The sequence below is a fragment of the Amphimedon queenslandica genome, unplaced genomic scaffold, assembly GCF_000090795.2.
Source record: "Amphimedon queenslandica unplaced genomic scaffold, v1.1 AMPQUscaffold_13484, whole genome shotgun sequence".
NCBI lineage: Eukaryota > Metazoa > Porifera > Demospongiae > Haplosclerida > Niphatidae > Amphimedon > Amphimedon queenslandica.
The window spans coordinates 427761-448027 of record NW_003546280.1 but is presented as its reverse complement, the minus strand read 5'-3'; the positions used below and the strand labels follow the sequence as shown (position 1 = coordinate 448027).

The 20267-nt window shown below is 38.6% G+C and overlaps 6 protein-coding genes across 7 annotated transcripts in view; 3 read left to right on the top strand and 3 right to left on the bottom strand.

Moving 5' to 3' along the window:
- Window positions 1–10254, top strand: part of LOC105311965 (chondroitin sulfate proteoglycan 4-like) — a 10603-nt gene extending 349 nt beyond the window's left edge. Inside the window, exons 2-3 of the mRNA XM_019994026.1 lie at window positions 2697–4162; window positions 4388–10254. Of these exons, the coding sequence (XP_019849585.1) occupies window positions 2697–4162; window positions 4388–9919 (6998 nt within the window). The 3' untranslated portion in view covers window positions 9920–10254. The remainder of the gene's footprint in view (window positions 1–2696; window positions 4163–4387) is intronic.
- A 491-nt stretch (window positions 10255–10745) lies between these two features.
- On the bottom strand, window positions 10746–12761 carry LOC100639269 (alpha-galactosidase-like). Its single transcript, XM_011404226.2, has 14 exons — window positions 12676–12761; window positions 12576–12627; window positions 12416–12519; window positions 12306–12369; window positions 12194–12248; window positions 12084–12150; window positions 11984–12031; window positions 11868–11941; window positions 11631–11814; window positions 11496–11545; window positions 11220–11450; window positions 11108–11173; window positions 10954–11060; window positions 10746–10902 (listed from the first exon to the last, which is right to left on the bottom strand). Exons 1-14 carry the CDS (start codon window positions 12737–12739, stop codon window positions 10842–10844), a joined length of 1227 nt encoding a protein of 408 aa, XP_011402528.1. The 5' UTR covers window positions 12740–12761; the 3' UTR covers window positions 10746–10841.
- A 43-nt stretch (window positions 12762–12804) lies between these two features.
- On the bottom strand, window positions 12805–15547 carry LOC100639143 (alpha-galactosidase-like). The gene is made up of 14 exons (XM_019994027.1): window positions 15447–15547; window positions 15347–15398; window positions 14550–14653; window positions 14430–14493; window positions 14316–14370; window positions 14194–14260; window positions 14061–14108; window positions 13943–14016; window positions 13706–13889; window positions 13613–13662; window positions 13325–13558; window positions 13213–13278; window positions 13051–13154; window positions 12805–13004 (listed from the first exon to the last, which is right to left on the bottom strand). The coding sequence occupies exons 1-14, from the start codon at window positions 15508–15510 to the stop codon at window positions 12944–12946; spliced, it is 1227 nt and encodes a 408-aa protein (XP_019849586.1). The 5' UTR covers window positions 15511–15547; the 3' UTR covers window positions 12805–12943.
- Window positions 15548–15567: 20 nt separating this feature from the next.
- On the top strand, window positions 15568–16816 carry LOC100639017 (peptidyl-prolyl cis-trans isomerase 6-like). The gene is made up of 4 exons (XM_003384823.3): window positions 15568–15831; window positions 15883–15943; window positions 16186–16403; window positions 16533–16816. The coding sequence occupies exons 1-4, from the start codon at window positions 15607–15609 to the stop codon at window positions 16764–16766; spliced, it is 738 nt and encodes a 245-aa protein (XP_003384871.1). The 5' UTR covers window positions 15568–15606; the 3' UTR covers window positions 16767–16816.
- On the bottom strand, window positions 16780–18391 carry LOC100638890 (threonine synthase-like 2). The gene is made up of 2 exons (XM_003384822.2): window positions 18145–18391; window positions 16780–18087 (listed from the first exon to the last, which is right to left on the bottom strand). Exons 1-2 carry the CDS (start codon window positions 18365–18367, stop codon window positions 16892–16894), a joined length of 1419 nt encoding a protein of 472 aa, XP_003384870.1. The 5' UTR covers window positions 18368–18391; the 3' UTR covers window positions 16780–16891.
- Window positions 18392–18452: 61 nt separating this feature from the next.
- LOC100638761 (adenosine 3'-phospho 5'-phosphosulfate transporter 1-like) lies at window positions 18453–20149 on the top strand. Of its 2 annotated transcripts, XM_019994025.1 has the most exons (4): window positions 18453–18638; window positions 18696–18898; window positions 19232–19877; window positions 19938–20149. In XM_019994025.1, the coding sequence occupies exons 1-4, from the start codon at window positions 18497–18499 to the stop codon at window positions 20087–20089; spliced, it is 1143 nt and encodes a 380-aa protein (XP_019849584.1). In that variant the 5' UTR covers window positions 18453–18496; the 3' UTR covers window positions 20090–20149. The 2 variants fall into 2 exon arrangements, with proteins under 2 accessions (XP_019849584.1, XP_011402526.1); XM_011404224.2 differs by having other exon boundaries at window positions 19232–20149.
- The last annotated feature ends 118 nt before the right edge of the window (window positions 20150–20267 follow it).

The following is a 20267-nucleotide window of genomic DNA, read 5'->3' as shown; positions in this document are numbered from 1 at the left end:
ACATACACTCTCTCTCTCCGTCTTCTCTCTCTCTCTTTCTCTCTCTCTCTCTCCCTCTCTCTCTCTCTCTCTCTCTCTCTCTCTCTCTCTCTCTCTCTCTCTCTCTCTCTCTCTCTCTCTCTCTCTCTCTCTCTCCCTCTCTCTCTCTCTCTCTCTCTCTCCCCCTCCCTCTCTCCCTCCTCTCTTCATTATTGGATATGTGCAATTCTCCATTGGTTTGCTACAAGTTTCTATTATCCTAAAATATGCATTAATTTGATTTCATTGTATGAATTAATCAGCTCATTAATTTCACTCTAACCTTTCGCAATTATACTCTGCCAGACTACATGTAAATGTAAATGTACATGTACATGTACATGTAAATTTAATGTACATGTACATGTACATGTACACATGTACATGTACATGGTATATGATCTCTCAACTTTCTCTAATTGATTATGGTATAATAGTGCAGATTCGTGCTTACTTTTCTCATTAATTTGTTTGAATAATAGTAAGCGTTTTATTATTAGTTTCCCATCTTGCATTACTCGAATATTTATCACTTTATAATTAAGCTCTGCTGTAAATTTTTGGACTGTTTCCTCCTCTCTCTCCCCCTTGCCCCTCGCTCTCTCTCTATTATCATTATTCAAATTCATTTATTTTACTAATTAACTTTGCTTGTGAAAGTGAGCCCTAATTACCTATGCATGCATGCGTGCGCCCATGCATACCTGTTCGCACTATTCCTAAGAGCATTCCAAACTTCATTAGGTCATCATTTAAAATGCTTACCCTATTGTCGACAAGGTTCAAGTTTGTACAAGCCTCTTTTGAAATGAGGCGTTCTTTGAAATTAAGAAAATTAGCGTATGTCGGTTCGTCTCAAACACTGGGTGTGGGTCTTGTTAATATTTTTTGAATGCGAGTTTGTGGCGTCGGTTTAGCTTTTGAACTTTTACTTTGAGGTTAAACGGTCCGTGTATAATGTATATGGACACATTTATCTAGTGCTTTATGATGGGAAAATGCTATAGAGTGGCACAGAAATGATGTCTACTCCTTGTGTTACATGTTATACCATATTTGGCTAATAGTATAAACAGCAGTCTTAATCTTCCGCATATCAATACACATTTGATTTTTGATAGTAATCGATATCTGTTATGATCATTGCATATCATATTAGGTGTCGTGTACCATACAGTAGTAACCTCTTTATTATTCTGGAGGTGTCCTCATTTCAGTGGTACTTTCCTATAGGTCCAAAATGTTATCCATATTTCAGGGTATCTTTATATAATAACACATGTTGCTACATGTTGCATCAGCTGCTATTAAATGTACATGTGGCTATGTGTACACTGTACTTGTGATTCTGTGTGCATACTTGCTAAGTATATGCATACAATCTGCCTTTGTTTGTTCTCTATGTTTTTAAAAGGTAAAAATATGCCAAGAGAGTCTGTTTTGTCTGTGTAGTGTGTATATACATAGATATGGCCCTTAGCTATCCTATCATGGCTTAGCCAATGCACCTGTCCTGTTCCCTCTTCACGTGTTGAGTGAGAGGAGATGAATCTTATACATGTAGGTCTACTGTTGGGTAAACTCATTTAGTGCGAGTATATCTGCTAAGTACTGCTAAACCCTCTCAGCTAGACCTATCACACAATCTACATGTACATGATACTTCATTTTGCTGACATGAAAGATGAAGGATAAAAGTAAACGAATTCAAAGAAGCCTCTTTCCTCCCTCTCCCTCCCTCTCTCTCTCTCTTAATACCTCATTAAACTTTATGCTATTAAAACACGAAATATGAAGAGGAGTTACTCCCTGTCCCACGTCCGTGTCATTTATACGCTCTTCATTAGCAATTTATTCCAAATATTTGAACTCGTAATCGCAGCTGCTACTCTGTTGCTACAACAAAATAATGATACACATTGATTTTATTACCTGCACAGGCTTGCCTGCACAGGCTTGCATGTATTGCTTGTACATGTACATGCATGTACTTGTACTTGTACATGTACTGTTGTTTTAGCTATATAAACTATGTAATGGCCTTTTGTAGAATTGGTGCTTTATTGTTTAACTTTCTACATTGCTAATGGCTCATCAATATCTTGAGAAAAAAAATAGGATTTCCAAGCCAGAATACATGTACATGTACTGTATTTGTTAATGATTGATATTGTCTAAAAATTAGCTTCAAGCCAATTACTATGCATGCCAAAAATGCCTGCAAAATTTTTGAACTAAAAAGAACAGAAATACATGTACATGTAAGCCCTGTGCGTACTTTCTTATCTCCTTTTGTTTCAAATTGTTTTTATTAATTGCATTCTTGAACTGGAGGGAGTTTTTAGACTATAATTTACATGTACATGTATGTACTGTACATTCATTGTACATTGTACATGTACATGTATTACATGTACATGTACATGTATATGTTAAATTAATCTTGTGTATGTCACAAGGTGACTTTGTTGTGATTATTTATATTCGAATGAATTGCGTAGCTATGTCTAATAAAGATCTAGAGAGAGAGTTTAATGATGATTATGTAACAAGGTACAAAAATGTGGAGGAGAGAAAAGACAAGAAAGAGAGAGAGAGATGAGAATCTAATATCGGTATTACACGTATATTTATTTATATTTTATTTATTTATATTACTTAATTTCTTTCTCCCCCAGATTCTAACAATCAATCCATTACCATTCCAATTGCTTCCGGAACTAAGTCCCTACTTCATTTCAATCTACTCACCACTCATCTCTCTCCCTCTCTTTCTGATGACGATGTTGTTTTTCACTTAGCTACTTCTAACTGTTCTATATGTACTCCCAGTGGTCGGGTTGCTGGTCAATTGGAAGGACCCACAGGCTCTCCTCTGTCCCGTTTTTCCATGCAGCAGCTCAAAGACGATGGCGTCTACTTCCAGCACTACTTAGAGGCGGGTCTTGACCCCGCCCTCATCTCGTTATTCATAACCACACCCACCAATCCTTCAATCAACCAGTCACTTGTCATTAATGTCTCGCCATTTAACGGCATCATAGAGTCTCTTGCCGAGCCACGCCTCCTCGTAAGAGAGGACGGGTCAGTTCTAATTAGTGCCCAACACTTGAGGGTGGGAACAAATTTCGAGACTCAGACCCCGGAACTGATGTACAGTATACAATCAATAGCGAGACATGGAAGTTTGGAATTATGGGAATCTGACTCGTGGACTCCTTTAAGCAATGGAAGTAGCTTCACCCAATCTCAAGTGGACACTTTACAATTAAGATACAGACAGAGCGGTCCAGTGGTGACAGACCTGGTCACTGACTCTGTTTCTTTGCTTGTCAGTAGCTCTCAACTTGAAGGGCCCGAGGTTTCGCTGATTATTTTTATAATGTCGTCCTCTTTCTCTTCATCTCCTTCTTTATCTGCCAACACGACCTCCTTATCCGTTCAAGAAGGAGGCTCCAGTCTATTTAGAAAAGACTCTTTGTTTTTCTCTTTCTCTCCTTCCTCCATTGAGTCAGGCTCTCTCTCTTATCCACTCTCTCATGATGACTTTGATATATCTCTCACTGTTGCATCTCTTCCTACAAGAGGGAGCCTCATCTTAAACAATGGAAGCTCTGAATATACTCTCTCTCTTCACTCTGTTTTTAACTATCAGGACATGGTGAGTCAGAAACTGACTTATGTTCATGATGGGTCTGATACGACTTTTGATTCCTTATCATTTCTGGTCAATATCGCATCTCTTTACTCTGACGCATTTAACGTATCAGAATCATCATTTGATATTGATATTGATGTTCATATAACGCCAGTAAATGATAATGCCCCTTCTCTGAAACAGCTGCGTTACATAAACCCACTTGAAGGCTCGTACGTCATTTTGAATGAGTCGTTTTTTAAGATCACTGATCCAGATCAGCTCCCGTTTGATTACTTGATCAGAGTTGACGAGGGAAGTGCCGAGGATGGTAACGGTCATTTTGCTGAAGTCAATAAAGGACTCGATCAGAAGATAAGAGAGTTCAAGATGAGTCAAGTCATCAGTCATGATATCGTTTATGTGTATAGAGAGTTGGATCCAGCCCACATACTCTCATACAATCATAGTGTCACCATATTTGATGGACTATATACTGTGAAACAGGTAAGACTCTAATGCATCTACGTGTACAGTAAGAATGGCCAAAAATGACTAGGAAAGAGTTTTCCATTTTTATAATTTTTTCTGATACATATACATGTACTTATGCTGCGTAGAAAGTTTGAGCTGATTCCGATCAAGCTTGGATTTTTTACAAATTTTTAAAGTACCTTCTTTCAACCTCCTCCCATTCGTTCTTTTATATTATGTCTTCTTCTTTTTCCACAGCAACTCAAAGTATCCGTGATCCCTCTCTCGATCTCTGTCTCTACCAATATTGCCTCCAACAGCCTCTGTCTACTAACCGCAGACTTACTATTTTCTACTAATCCTCCAACCCTCTCCTCTGACCACTTTATTATTGACATCACTCTACCAGAGAGGATGTCTGAGGTGACTGTGAGCATCGTGAAGCAGCCTTTAAGAGGATATTTACGAGAAAGTGAGAGCCCTACCCTCCTAACGTCATACTCTTACTCAAGCACCAACAATATCATATACACTGTTAACGATACTCTAACTCAGGAAACGAGTGATATTTTCCGGCTCCAGTTTTCTCTCGGTCACGGGCGGAGTCAGTTGGTTGACGTGGGCGTGTGTATAAAACCACTCCCATACCTCAGCCTTATGAATCAAACCTCTTTCACCGTCCTCGCAACGAGCGAGTTTGTTATCATGCCCGATAATTTAAATGTGGTTCAAACTCGTTTCAACGTTCCCTATCAGATAAGGTATAGGTTGAAGAGCATTGAGACAGATCCTGAAAAACTCAGTCCAGTTTACGGTGAGATACGTGACGTTAGCACTAACGAAGTGTTAACAGAGTTCACACAGCATGATATAAACTCTCAGAAGGTCATGTACGTCAGCTTTAATGAGCATCCCATCTCAACAGAATTTGAGGACAAGATATACCTTGAGGTTACTAATGGCTATTATACTTTACCGAAGTTCACTATTAGCGCCTTTGTCACTCAGAATGTGCTAAACGTGACAAGGAAAGGGTTTAGGGTGACTGAGGGTGAGGGAGAGCACATCATCTCCAAAGAAGAGTTCTACGTCGAGCCACTTGAGGGTTACGAAACCAGCATATACATACTGCAATATCCTCAGTTTGGGTCCCTTATACTCAGAAGGCCCAGTCCTGCTCCTGAAATTGTAGGCCCTCGACATTTTAATCTCCAGGACATCACGGAAGGATACCTCATTTATGAGTATGATGATAAAAATGAAGAGCAGCAAGACTTCTTTTATTTTTATTTTGTCCTAAGGAACAAGAACAATTCCGATTACAAGGACTTTCGTGGTATCCTATCGATCAGCATTGACCCCATCAATGACAACACTCCACACTGTAGCGCCAATAATCAATTCATAGTGCCAGAAGGATGCGAGAAACAGATCACTTCAGAGCACATTACGTGTTTTGACAGTGACCGTCCTCCTAACGATAACGAAATTAAATTAACTTTGCTTCATTTTCCACACCTCTTTGGTCAGCTTTGTGTAGGGGATAGATGCTCTAATAGTACAAGCCATGGCTTTGCTCTTACCTGGGCTGATATCTTGTCCGGTAGATTTACTTTCAGAGCAGGTGACCAAAGTATACCTGTTTATGCCTCATTTAATGTTAAGGATGAGCTTCATCAAGGTAACGTAGTACTTTTTGAAATTGATATTCAAAGTACTGTTGCCCATCGAAATGCAACAGGTTCGGTGAGTGTCATAGAAAACTCTCACTCATTCATTGGCTCTAGCGTCATTTCATACACCACCGACTGCTCCAAGAGCATCGCCCCCTCAGATATACTCTATAGTATCAGCACTCTCCCCAAATATGGTCGTGTGTTAAAACATGGCCTCCCAATAAACATTGCTAATAATTCATATCATTTCACGCAAGAGGACATCAATTCTCAGGGTGTGGTTTACGAGCAAGACGGCTCCAACGTAGAGACTGATTTCTTCAACGTATCAGTTCAGATCCTTAGCTTCAGAGAAGACGATGTGTTGATCAGCGTTAACACAACCACCATTGATGATGATCCACCTACGCTAGACATCACTCGTGTTTTATTCGTAGGTAACGGGACTGTAGCTGATATACACAGATCAATACTTTCAATGAAAGATCTTGACACGACCGACCCGTCCAAGCTTGTTTATCACGTGATCAGCTCATCGTCTGGCAAGATTGAGCTACACAGGCATGACAGGCAGAATTACTTGGAAACTGATTCGTTCACACAGCAAGACATCAATGGGAACCTGGTCAGGTATAAGCATGATTTGCTAACGGCTTGGTCTGATACGATTGTGCTTTGCGTCTCTGATGGCATAAACGATCAACCAAATAATTACACACTTCGTGTCATCATAGCGTCCAATACAATAATAGAGACAGTCGTTGATGGAGCTGCCCTGATGGAGGGAGGGAATGTAACAGTGGATCCGACCAGTGTCACTATCAAGCACCCGTACTTCTCCACTGCAGCAGGTACTGTCACTGTACTCCAGGGTGTGTCTAGCGGCCATCTTAAATTAGATGGAGAAGATTGTGGGAGTAACTGCAGTTTCTCACTCGACAAGCTAAGAAATCAGAATTTAGTGTACTATCATGATGGAACCGAGACCTTCCACGATAGTTTTGTCTTTGAGATACACTGGGAAACCCCTTATCACACCAACGAGCTAGAATACTCGTTTGATATCCAACCAATAAATGACGAACGCCCACACATTATTAACAATACTCTATTCAATATTTATGTGACGAAAACTAATCCCCTGAATGCCTCTTATCTAGCTTCAGTTGACTCTGACACTCCCCCTCATTTATTATGGTATAATTTCAACATTGATGTTCGAGATAGGAGTGAGGGATACTTTGCTCTTAACGGAACCGAGCAAGATAGTTTTACTCAAGCGGACATTGATAATGGCTTGGTCTCTTTTGTTGATAAGCGGAAGTACGAGGGATTCCCGGTCAGTTTGAATTTCACAGTCTCTGACGGCTTTCACGTCACATCTGGAGTTTTTAAAATCCTTCCAAAAATAGTGAAAATCAGAGTATCGAATGCTAGTGTATCAGTTCCAATGGGTGGGAGTGTGGTCATCAGTACAGAGTTTCTATCCGCTAGCACAAATCAGGATGATAAAATTGATCCTAATAGCATCAGTTATACACTGGCTGATCCTAAGTATGGGATTAAATATGGGAGACTTAGCCTAGTGTCTTCGCCATTAGCTGAGGTGATCTCTTTTAATCAGTCGCAGGTCTCCAATGGTGAATTACTGTATACACACACTGCTGTTGATGTATGGGAACCAGCCGAGAGGGTAGCCCTCATTTTGTATCACCCACTGGCATTAGACATAGAAGAGATAGTGCTGATTATAAATATATCTCTACCATCGACTCCTAATACAACACTGGCTGTTAAAAAGGAGCTAAGACTGAGAGAGAATGATATGATATGCCTCAACCAATCTCTTCTTGATGCTAGGAATATTCGCTATCAAACTTGGAAAAAAATGAATCAAAGTACATCTGATCCTCCTGGCTTATATGACCTATCTCCTCTCTTTCACGTACTCCACCCTCCCAGCCATGGTAGCCTGCTACTCAATGACAGCTCTGACTTTAGCATGAGGAATTTCACACAGACAGAGCTTCTAACTGGCAGTGTGTGCTACTCTAATGGTGGCTCTGAGAAGCACAACGACTCGTTTATTATACAAGTACAAGTAGTCGATTCTCGTGGCACTGTGTATTTCACCTCACCACCCGAAACTGTTAATATTGCAATTGAGCTGTACAATGATGAGCTTCCATATCTTAATGCCTCACTTCAACTTACGAAATCAATTGTCGAAGGATTCCGATCTCTCATCACACGCTCTGATCTTCACGTCATTGATGAAGATAACGAGCCTCAGAGAATATATTATTCTGTTTCTAATCTAACGTCCGGTAGCCTCGTCTTGGGAGCAGACTCCAGTACGCCAGTGTTCACTTTTACTCAAGCCGATATCAACGCTGGTAGACTGGTGTACGTGCCAGGTGAAGTGGGTGTTGCTTATTTTAATTTCAGTTTTGTGGATGAAGAGGGAACGACGGGTGGTCAAGAGTACAGGTTTACTTTGAATATCTCGAGCTTTTCTTTCAACGTAAACTTTAATGATCTAGCTATACTTCAAACTCACACGTTTGCTCTTATAACCGCCAATAATCTAGAGACAGTGACTAACGGGAATCCTTTATTGACACGTTTTAATGTCACTACGCTACCTAGTAATGGCAAGATATTAGTCTCGGAAACAGCTTCATCTGAATTCTCGCAGTTGGACGTTGATGAAGGTCGTGTCAAATACAGTTTGTTTGATACCAGTCACTATAAAGACGTCATGAGCGTTGATGCTGTTAATAATGACATTAAAATATCGTTCAATATCTCTGTGAGTGTTGTGCTAGATGGCAGTGCTAATGACGCTGTTCTCAATTTGACGAATGCTTCCTCTGTCCTCCTTCCTCACTCTCTCTTTGATATTCACCTAATGAGTTACGACCTTCCAGTGATAAAGATAACCTCAGAGTTACAATATGGCTACTTCTCTAGAAAATTGCCTAACATTGGCATGGGAAGTAAGAGGATAACAGAGTTTAACTATGAGGACCTTAAATCTAACAGTATATATTATAACTTTGAGCCTACCTCTTCTATTATTGATAGCAATGGTGTGTTGTATGAACAGATCACTGGTATTGTAACAGTCAGAGATCTGTCTCCTGGTGAATTCCACCTCACATTAACTTTAATTCACAATCATTTATCAACAACTACATCCGTTCCTTCATCGACTCTATCACCTACAAACGAACCAGTGGGTACCAATAGGCCTTCAACAGGAACGATAGAAGCTGCTTTTTATATACCCCTAAGTGCATTAGTGGTCCTCATATTGATACTATTGATTATAATTGTTTTATTCTGTTTCTGTCAGTCAAGGATCATTAAGTTGAAGCTTGCTAAAGGCCTAGCAGGAAGTGGAGACGTAGCTAAAGGAGGATTTCTACCTCCTCACTCGTCTCTGAGTTACAAAGTTGCCGATCCTCCTTATTACAGTACAGCGTCACCCCACTTTAGCTCCAGAGGAGGAGGAGAAGGAGAGATTGATGATATCAGCGATAGCTTATCCAACGTGTCAGGTGCCGATATTATGATGGTACGTCATCCCATATCATCGAGCCACACCCATTTACCATACCATCAGGATATTGGCTATCATTCTCACTCTGTCGATGAGGCCATAGGTGCCGGAGGTTATATGGATAGCGTGGGCCCTCCTGTTCAAAGGAGACCTCTTGAGACTCCGCCTTTCTTCTCCTCCCCTCATGCAGACCAGTACTGTATCGATTCTGTCCCTCGCTCCCGCTCTCCCCTCAGAAGACCAAGCTCTCTGAGACAAAACCCTCGTCCGTATTCATCAAGAAGCAGCCTCGGACGTGTCTCTCCCGTCAAACCGCCTCATTTCCATGCCCCGTTGAATTTCTCCCGCCCTGAGTCAGCCTCCAGTATGGGCTATGACAGCAGCTGCATCACAGAAGACAGACATTCCCGTCCTTCCTCAGTCAATACCTCGCTAAGAGTTGATGAAGTATGCAACAGCCAATATGAGGATAGTACGAGGTGTACTACTCCAGCAGCAGCTCCAAATACGAATGCTATTGCTCTGAAGGATCAGCAGTATTGGGTGTAAGATCATGGCCTTCACTGTATCTCTTTTTTATTTCTTTCGAACAGAAATCAATATCAGTCTATTGCATATTTGTTGTATTCTTTTTGTTTTGTGTTGTGTTTTTTATGTGTACTAAGTAGTTTTGATGTTATAGTGCTCTGTCACATTTTTTGTTATTTATCCATGATAATTATTATTATTACATTATTCATTTTTGTCTTTCCAATAACAACTGTCTCTTTTGTTGTCATATCATTTATTTCTTTCCCATTCTACTTCATCTCTCTCTCATATAATCAACTGTAACAATTACTTTTCAAATTTTTTATTATCAGTCAAACAATTAAATGTTTATAGTTGCGTGTACTATAAGTGAGCTAAACAGCATGAGCTTCATGAGCTGACAAGCACTACAATACAGTACATGGCATTTGGAGCAACTTCAAAAATTCATAAAAAATCCAAACTTAATTGGAATCAACTCAAACTTGCTACACAACATAAGAACATGTATATGCATCAGAAAAAGTTATAAAAATGGAGAATTCTCTCCTAGTTGTTTTTGGTGAAATTTGACCAAAAACCCTGTACTATAGTACAGGGTTATTGGCCCCATTTTTGAGTAACTTCAAAAATTCGTAAAAAATCTAATTTTGATTGGAATCAACTCAAACTTGCTACACAACATAAGAACATATATATGCATCAGAAAAAGTTATAAAAATGGAGAATTCTCTTCTAGTCGTTTTTGGTAAAATTTGACCAAAAACCCTGTACTATAATAGTACAGGGTCTTTGGCCCGATTTTTTAGTAACTTTAAAAATTCATAAAAAATCTAAACTTGATTGGAATCAGCTCAAACTTGCTACACAACATAAAAACATGTATATTTTATAATAAAATGTGCATTTAGCAGCCAGGTAGCATATAGTTAGCAAAAATTTATTGAACAGCACTTGCTCTGTATGCCTGCACACCATGAGACTCCACTACAACAGTAACACTAGAAAATTGACAATAAACACATTATAATTGTTGCATGCTAAGATCAGACCTCTCAGTAAAGTTATAATATTTAGTGCCATCCCACAGGTTCCGTATATTGACCATTTTCCAACCAAGCAAACTGAACTCTAGCGTAATATTATGACTAACACTATCCTGTGATGCATAATTATAATATAATAAGAATGAATAGTCTCACTCACAGCATTGTAAAGTGCAATAGCTTTCTCTCCATTGGTAATATTCTTTGCCCATATTTGGCAAACATTCTATTATGAAGGATTAACAGCACAGATCAAAGATATTAATACTCACTTCACCACAGGTTTTATCAAATCCTATCCTTTTACCTCCTGGCCCTGTAGTGTCCTGATTAATCTCTATCAAGTCTTTATTGAGCAGCACTTCCTTCATTATACTGGTCATGTTACGTACATCAGTAACTACTAGTAATGGAGCTGACATCAGACACCAAAGAGTGAACTCTGTACGATATTCAGTGTCAGTCATCCCAGGACAGTGAGAGGAATCAACAGTGTTACAGCTCTGAATAATGTCAAAATATTAAGCTAAAAATTGCATATTATATACCTGTCCTCCTGTCATAATGAAATCTGGATCATTCCATCCCTTACCAACGCCTAAAATAAGATAGTTTGATTAAAATAGACTAGCAAAAATATTATCTAAGCTACAAAATAGAACATTGAAAGTATAACTACTTACCTGCATAGTCTCCTAGGTCAGCATTAAGTTCAATTATCTTTGAGGTTGTTTTCCAGTCATCATGATGATCAGGCCCTGTCCTCCATGAGTTGGCATATTGGTGCATCCATTCCCAAGGTTTATCTATACCCCATTCACAGGAATTTAAAAATATTGGCTTTCCAGTTTTATTGAGTGCTTCAGACTATAGTAGGAATATTAAAAAACTCGTGTATTTTTCAAATAATATTGTTCTACCATTTCTTGATATTGTTTGTGTGGATCAAGCTGGGTGCCATTAACTTTAGTACTGCACCAATCCACTTTCACATCTAAAATAAGATTCATGCACTGTAGTTAATGTTAATACTAACATTCAACGCCCCAGCTAGCATATGCATTTGCATCTTGCTCATAATGACCTGTAAAAATATTGCAATTTAACAATTTTTTTGTTCAGCCAATGGTATATACCATAGCTTCCTGGTATGGTGTGATTTCTTCCTCCTGGGCTGCATGTATACATGCCAGCATCAGTATACTGCATAGGAACCATTTCAGCTTAAAGGGATAGCTCAACTTACCAATCCAGCTTTGAAACCTTTGGAGTTAATGTGCTGAATGACTGGAACAAGTCCACTGCAAAGTAAAGGATGCATTGTTATTGTACTGAGAGGCTATTGCAGTTGCGCTTACTCTGGAAAACGATCCTTATCTGGAACAATATTACCATTTTCGTCACGATGATCAGCCCAACAATCTTAATAATGGCAGACATGATCTTGCATGCACATAATGAAGCTCACCAGATATTATAACATACTCATAGCCTGCATCTTTCATACCATTAGTCACCATTGCATCAGTGACGTCCATTACTTCTTTAGCATCACAGTAATCTCTTTCACATCTGTAGTGTAAGTCCAATATTTAGAGTTTTACTATAATTCAGTGATTTATAATCACCTCCCATTTGTGCACCACATATCCCAGCCCATTGGTGGCTTCAAACCAACTCCTTTACAAGGATACAATTATATATGCTTTGCAAATTAAGGAAACTCACCATTGTTGTTAGCAAATACAGCTCCAGTGACTGCAAAAACGACAAAAAGTAAGTTTGACAACATTTTGCACTCTAAGCTCTTAGCAAACAGTAATACCGAATATACTCATATTAAATGTTCTAGCATAATTTGCATTTTTAGCTTTGCTTTGCATAATGCATAAAAATTACTGCATGAAACAGCAACTGTAGCCTGCAAAAATAAAAATTGTGCATAAAATATTAAGCAAATAGTTTAGCAATAGCAGGGCAGCAGATTTGTGTTAGTTCAACCAACTGAAGCAGCTCTGTATGCCTGTACTCCATGAGACTCCACTTCAACAGTATAACTAGAAAATTAACAATGATCATAAATAAATTATGTAAGGTCAAAACCTGTTGGTAGCATTTAGATTTTCATTCTTCCATAGGTTCTGCATGCTGACAACTTTCCAACCGAACAAACTAAAATCTAGCGTAATATTATGACTAACACTATCCTATGATGCATAATTATAATATAATAATATTATAATAAGAATGAATAGTCTCACTCACAGCATTGTAGAGTGCAATAGCTTTCTCTCCATTGGTAATATTCTTTGCCCATATTTGGCAAGCATTCTATAATGAAGGATTAATAGCACCGATCAAAGATATTAATACTCACTTCACCGCAGGTTTTATCAAATCCTATTCTTTTACCTCCTGGCCCTGTAGTGTCCTGATTAATCTCTATCAAGTCTTTATTGAGCAGCACTTCCTTCATTATACTGGTCATGTTGCGTACATCAGTAACTACTAGTAATGGAGCTGACATCAGACACCAAAGAGTGAACTCTGTACGATACTCTGTGTCAGTCATCCCAGGACAATGAACTGAATCCACTGGTGGGTCACATCCCTAAAAATTAAAAAAAATAAATGAAATTTTTAGCTTTAGATTATTTGTCGATACTTCTCCTCCAGTCATTAAGAAATCTGGATCATTCCAGCCCTTACCAGTGCCTATGTTAATGTTCATTTGATCTCTATGATATAAGATGTATACCTGCATAGTCTCCTAGGTCAGCATTAACTTCAATTATCTTTGAGGTTGTTTTCCAGTCATCATGATGATCAGGCCCTGTCCTCCAAGAGTTGGCATATTGGTGCATCCATTCCCAAGGATTGTCCACTCCCCATTCACAGGAATTGAAGAATATCGGCTTTCCAGTTTTATTAAGTGCATCAGACTATTTATAATGAAAAACAATCGTGGCAATATCTCCCTCGTATTGATAATCACCATTTCTTGATATTGTTTGTGTGGGTCTAGCTCAGTCCCATTGATCTTTGTGTTGCACCAATCCATTTTTACATCTAACAAATGCATAAAGTGGACCATGTCTTTAACAATGACTTACATTCAATGCCCCAGCTAGCATAAGTATTGGCATCTTGCTCATAATGGCCTACAAGAAATATTGAATTTTGAAAATTCTTACTAATATGCCATAAAAGATTAATTTTGTATATTTTAAAATAAAATCTCATTACCATAGCTTCCTGGTATTTTGTACTTCCTCCCACCAGAGCTGCATGTGTACAATCCTGCATCAGTATACTAGTAAAGAGGAATATGGTTATACATAAGACACTGTGTTGATAAGTTTTCTTACTAATCCAAATTTGAATCCTTTCGAATTGACGTATTTCACAACCGGAACAAGTCCACTATATACAACAGGAAAGGAACATTGATTGATGATTGTTACACACTTAATAGATCTTACTCAGGAAAGCGATCTTTGTCAGGAACAATATTACCCTTGTCATCACGATGATCGCCCCAGCAATCTTATGTCATTACAATGTACATATATATTCAGTTCATTATTATTAGGGATTCTTACCGTCCATATTAATATACTCATAGCCTGCTTCTTTCATGCCGTTAGTCGCCATTGCATCAGCTATTGCCATCAGCTCCTTGGCATCACAGTAATCTCGGCCACACCTGCAAACATTAAAAATCCAATTTTGATTGGAATCAGCTCAAACTTTCTACATAACATCAGAACATGTATATGTATCAGAAAAAATTATTAAAATGGGAAATTTTCTCCTAGCCACTTTTGACAAAATTTGGCCAAAGTCCCTGTGCTATAGTACAGGGACTTTGGCCCAATTTTTAAGTAACTTTTAAAATTCATAAAAAATTTAAATTTGATCGGAATCAGCTCAAATTTGCTACACAACATGAAAACATGTATGCATATCAGAAAAAATTATAAAAATTTAAAATTCTCTCCTAGTCATTTTTGGTGAAATTTGGCCAAAGTCCCTGTACTATAGTACAGGGACTTTGGTCCGATTTTGGAGTAACTTTAAAGATTCATAAAAAATTCAATTTTCATTGAAATCAGCTCAAACTTGCTACGCAACATGAAAACATGTGTATGTATCAGAAATAATTATAAAAATGTAAAATTCTCTCCTAGTCATTTTTGGTGAAAATACCTTGGACAATAGCCTATGATCATTGGTCAAATTTTAGAGCATGCAGCATTAGAATTTAGAATCTGCTCAAATTTTCTACATAACAATAAGATCTTATTTGAGACAGTTTTAGAGGGTGGGGAATGTTCTTATGAGCTTGATTTATTTGATTAGGTAGGCTGCATGCCTCCCATATGATGTGGCTACAGACCTTCCTAGTGAGCACCAGGTGTTCCAGCCCATTGGCGGCTTGAGACCAACTCCTAATGAAAACAATAGAATGCAGTTAGTCAATGACAAGCCATACTCACCATTGTTATTAGCAAGTACAGCTCCAGTTGCTGCAATAGCAAGAAACAAGAAGCTGAGCCACATAGCTATTGTATTTACTCTGCAATTTGCAAAGTAAGACTACCGTAAACATTCTATTTAAACGTTAACAATAAACATTTATCTTCTCCAATCTCAGCCATGTCGGCGCCTTGGCTCTCTGGTTCTGCAGTCTTGCTGTTAGTTCTTAGCCTCCAGCTCCACGTACAATTATCTGCTTCTATAACGGAGGAAGCTTTAGTGACGGACCTAGTTTATCTGGATATTGATATAGGCGGCAGGGAAGTCGGAAAGATTGTAATTGGATTGTTTGGTGCAACCACACCAAAGACTGTGCAAAATTTCATCTCCCTTGCAAAGCATGAAGTGAGAAGTTAATATGTGTATTCGTGTGTATAGTCCACTACTTTTATTTAGTATGATTTTGGCTATCGGGATTCAATATTTCATCGGCTCATACCAAATTTTATGATGCAAGGTAAACTTGGAAGATATTTTACAGACAGCAAGCAGCAAATTTTTGCCCCATCATTGCTCTTAGAATCAAGGGAAGGGTTTTGACTGGTTTGGACATAAGTAACTATTGTTCTATTGTTTATGAATGGAGCAAAAATAATGAGAGTCTATACTACACCTTGTGTATGCTTTTAGTGTTAATTTAGCTTATGAATTGCTAATTTGCAAAGCTACTTTTATTATTATTATTACCTGCTTGAGCAGGAGGTGATTTCACTAAAGGGGATGGCACTGGTGGTTACAGTATATATGGTCCTTATTTCAAAGATGAGAACTTTATCCATAAGCACTATGGTTCTGGCTGGGTCTGCATGGCTAATGCTGGTGAGGATACGAATGGGTCTCAGTTCTATATCACATTTGTTCAGACCCCTTGGATTGACGGGACTCATACTTGCTTTGGGAAAGTCTTATTTGGAATGGTAAGGCACATGATTGATTGAGTTGCTAGACAAAACATTTAATAGTCAATTGATTCTGACCAGATTTTGTAAATATTGTATGCAGAGCTAAAATTTTGACACAATTACTAATTTTTTTAAATTTTACAGAACGTAGTACGAGAATGTGAAAAGGTTCCGACAGATAAACATGACAGGCCTCTTCAAAGAATTCAGATATATGACTCTGGGATACTGCCTTTGACAAAGCCATTTCTAGTTGCTAAGAGTAATGCAGTTTTCAATGAACTGGATCATTCTCTCGTTGGGCCCATTTCTGAACCAACTCATGGCGACGATTTTGAGCCAGAAACAACACCCACTGAAGACTATCAATCTATTTGAAATTGTGAAATGATTTTTTTGTTTAAAATATTAATTTAGAAAATTGAAAATTAATGCATACACAGTAGCTATTATAGATGCACTCAATCCTAACCTACACAGCAGCAAAGGCAAATAAAAACTTATTATTTGTGCATGTCGTTGATTGCTTGCATCAGGAGCTGCTCCCAATCCTCTCCTTTCTTCATCTCACGATATACTTCCTCCTTCCCTTCTAGTCCCTCTACACAAGGATGCACTGGTACTGGTATAGACAAATGGTTCAAGAACTCTTGGAACTTTGCAGCAGTTGCAGTGGCCAGACAAACAGAAATGGGAGCATCACTGCTCTTCTCTCTATCTTTATCTTGACCTGCCAAAGCTACAGCTGTGTGAGGACACAACTGGTAACCTTCCTCTTCCCAAATTCTCTTAGCTACAGTGAATCCTTCATCTTGTCCAACTCTAACTGATCGTATCCTGCTAGCTCCAGTGGAAGCAGCATCGAGTATGCTCTGGGGTATATCTGCACGCCCGCTAGTATAATACTCTTTCATTAGTGAGTTTATTAGCTGGCCATCTCTGCCAGATAACAGATACAATACCCTCTCAACATTGTGAGGGAAGACTGTATCCATTGCACATGAGTAGGTCTTCACGACGGAGAGAGGACGGCTGAGCCTCTTTTCATTAAAAAGACGAAAAAAGAAATCGTTTTCGTTGACAGTGGACACCACGTTGATTGGTACACCCATCAAGGATGTTTGATAGGCGCTGGCAGAGTCTGCAAGGGCTCCTGAAGGAATGTAAAAGGTGACACTTTTGTCGCAAGAGGGGCACAGTTGAAGATAAGTATAGATATGATGGACTGTGTGACAGACTATCCTACCTATATTAGGACTGTTGACCCAGAGCAAGTTATACTTGGAGGCTATCTCTCTGTCTCGCATGAGCTTAACGATAATCCCATCGAAATTGTCTGTGTCAGTCTCACAGGATATATTGAGTATGTTTGGGGACTTTACTGTCGTCATTTGCAGCCTCTGTAGCATACTAATGCTGTACTTGGGATAGAGGCATATAACTTTAGTATTTTCCAGCTCTTTGAATGCACTGATTGCTGCACAGCCAGTGTCTCCCAGTGTGCCAATTAAAGCAATCCCTTTCTTGTTACGTTTTCTTAAAAAGTGGTCAATGAATCGGGCAAAGGGTACAAAGGCTAGGTCTTTGAATGCACCAGTTGGCCCATGCCATAGCTCCATTATGTTGTAATGGCCGACTCTCTTTAACGGTACAATATCAGGGTGATGAAAAGAAGCTGAGAATGAGCCTTTTAATAAATCTAAAATAAAAAATTATTAATGCATAATTTGTTTTAAAAAATTTCAAAATATGTAACCTGATAGCTCTTGGTTGGAGAGCTCATCTTCACCAATAAACAATCTTAGGACTTTCTCAGCAAGCTCAGTGTAGCTCAAACCAGCCCACGACTTTAATTGATCCTTGCTGATAGTTGGCAGCGACTGAGGAATGTACAGACCGCCATCAGAAGGAAGACCAGTCAATATAGCGTCCTGGAAAGAGACAGGAGTGGAACCACCTCTTGTTGAAACATACTTCATTGTTAGAGAAACCACACCTATTTTTAACCTTCTTTCCACGTGAAAGCACGTGAACAAAATAAATCTAGATCTAAACCACACCCATATTTATTACATCCACGCCCATTAACATTCTACTACAGCTGAAGAATGACTGAACTTTTGCTCAGAGAAGAAACCTCCTACTCATGGCTAGTAGGACTATTTTTGAATATTTTTGGTTGTGCAGTGATCATATTGCCAGCCACCCTCCTCATCAGATATCTCAAAGATTCAGAGAAAGTGAAAAGAGGTCTGTGTACATTTTAATTTTGCTGCTGTAATAAATTTATTGTTCATTTTTATGTAGGATCTGGTTCATTTTATTCACTAATCAGGTTATGCGTGCTAGGATCTGGCCAGGATACTGAGCTTGAGAGGCTAGAAGAAGGAAAAGAGAAAGTTGAGGCTAGTACTGAAGCAGCTGCGACACCATTGAGTCAGTATTGTACCAAACTCTTTGTGTGCATACTGGGCCTACAGTTCTCGTTCCTAGTCTGGGGCCTACTCCAGGTAATTTTCTACTTTGTCTATGATGTGGTTCCGTGGTATACTTCATTCCCTCCACAAATTAGTTATTTGATTCCGCTTTAAATACATTACTTATATTACGTCTACAATCTACAAATTTATTATAAAACCACACTGCACTGTTACTGCTGCTATTTATAGCATATATGCATGCCCTTATGTGCAAACTAGATGTTATAATTGATTTAGCATTGCCTCCATGAATTATCAGTAGTACATGTACTTAATAATCCTTTTAATCTATTGTAATACCTGTGTAGTATACATTGGCTCAATGCAACACTCATTCCTGCCTATTGTTCCTTTATTGTGTAGGAAAGAATAATGACAAGATCATATGATGGAGATACTTTCTCTAATTCCCAGTTCCTAGTCTTCACCAATCGAATATTATCCTTAATCACGTCAGCAATCTACATCAGTTTCACTAAGCAGCCCCCACACACAGCACCTCTCTATAAATACTCATTCTCTTCCTTCTCAAACATATTGAGCAGCTGGTGCCAATACGAGGCACTTAAATACGTTAGTTTTCCAACACAGATACTCTCAAAGTCCTCCAAAGTGATACCGGTAATGCTAATGGGTAAAATCATATCTAATAAAGTTTACCCATGGTATGATTACCTTGTTGCTGTATTTGTTAGCATAGGAGTGACCATATTTCTATTAGCTACCAAGACACATAGTGGCGTCGCCCGTGATACAACCTGTGCTGGTCTCTTTATTTTGCTGTGTTATATGATATTCGATAGTTTCACTTCAAATTGGCAGAGTAAGCTTTTTGTCCAGTATAAAATGTCGTCTTTCCAAATGATGTTTGGAATAAATATATTCTCGAGTCTACTTGCACTAGTGTCTCTCATCACGGCAGGAACTTTATTCACGTCTTTAGAGTTCTTTCTGTCTCATCCTTTATTTGCTGCTCATGCTGTCATTCTCTCAATTTGCTCTGCAGTCGGTCAGTTGTTCATCTATTACACAATATCTCAGTTTGGTCCTCTGATATTCACATTCATAGTAACTTCAAGGCAAGTGTTCAGTATACTCCTGTCTTGCTTTGTGTATGGGCACAGATTGACACTCATGGCAGTCGTGGGGATTAGTATAGTGTTCCTCTCATTGTTATCAAAGGCTCTACTGCATCACAGGAACAAGAAGAGAGTAAAATAAAGATAATTATGTGTCATATTTAAAAAACATTAATCTTAAAAGTCATTGCTTGCCATGTGACTCCACGTGTCCATAGTATACGGAGATAATAAAATTAAACGGAAATTTTACGAAAAAATAAACACAATACAGTATTGAAATCAACATAAAATATACTAGCCACACAAATCACACATTC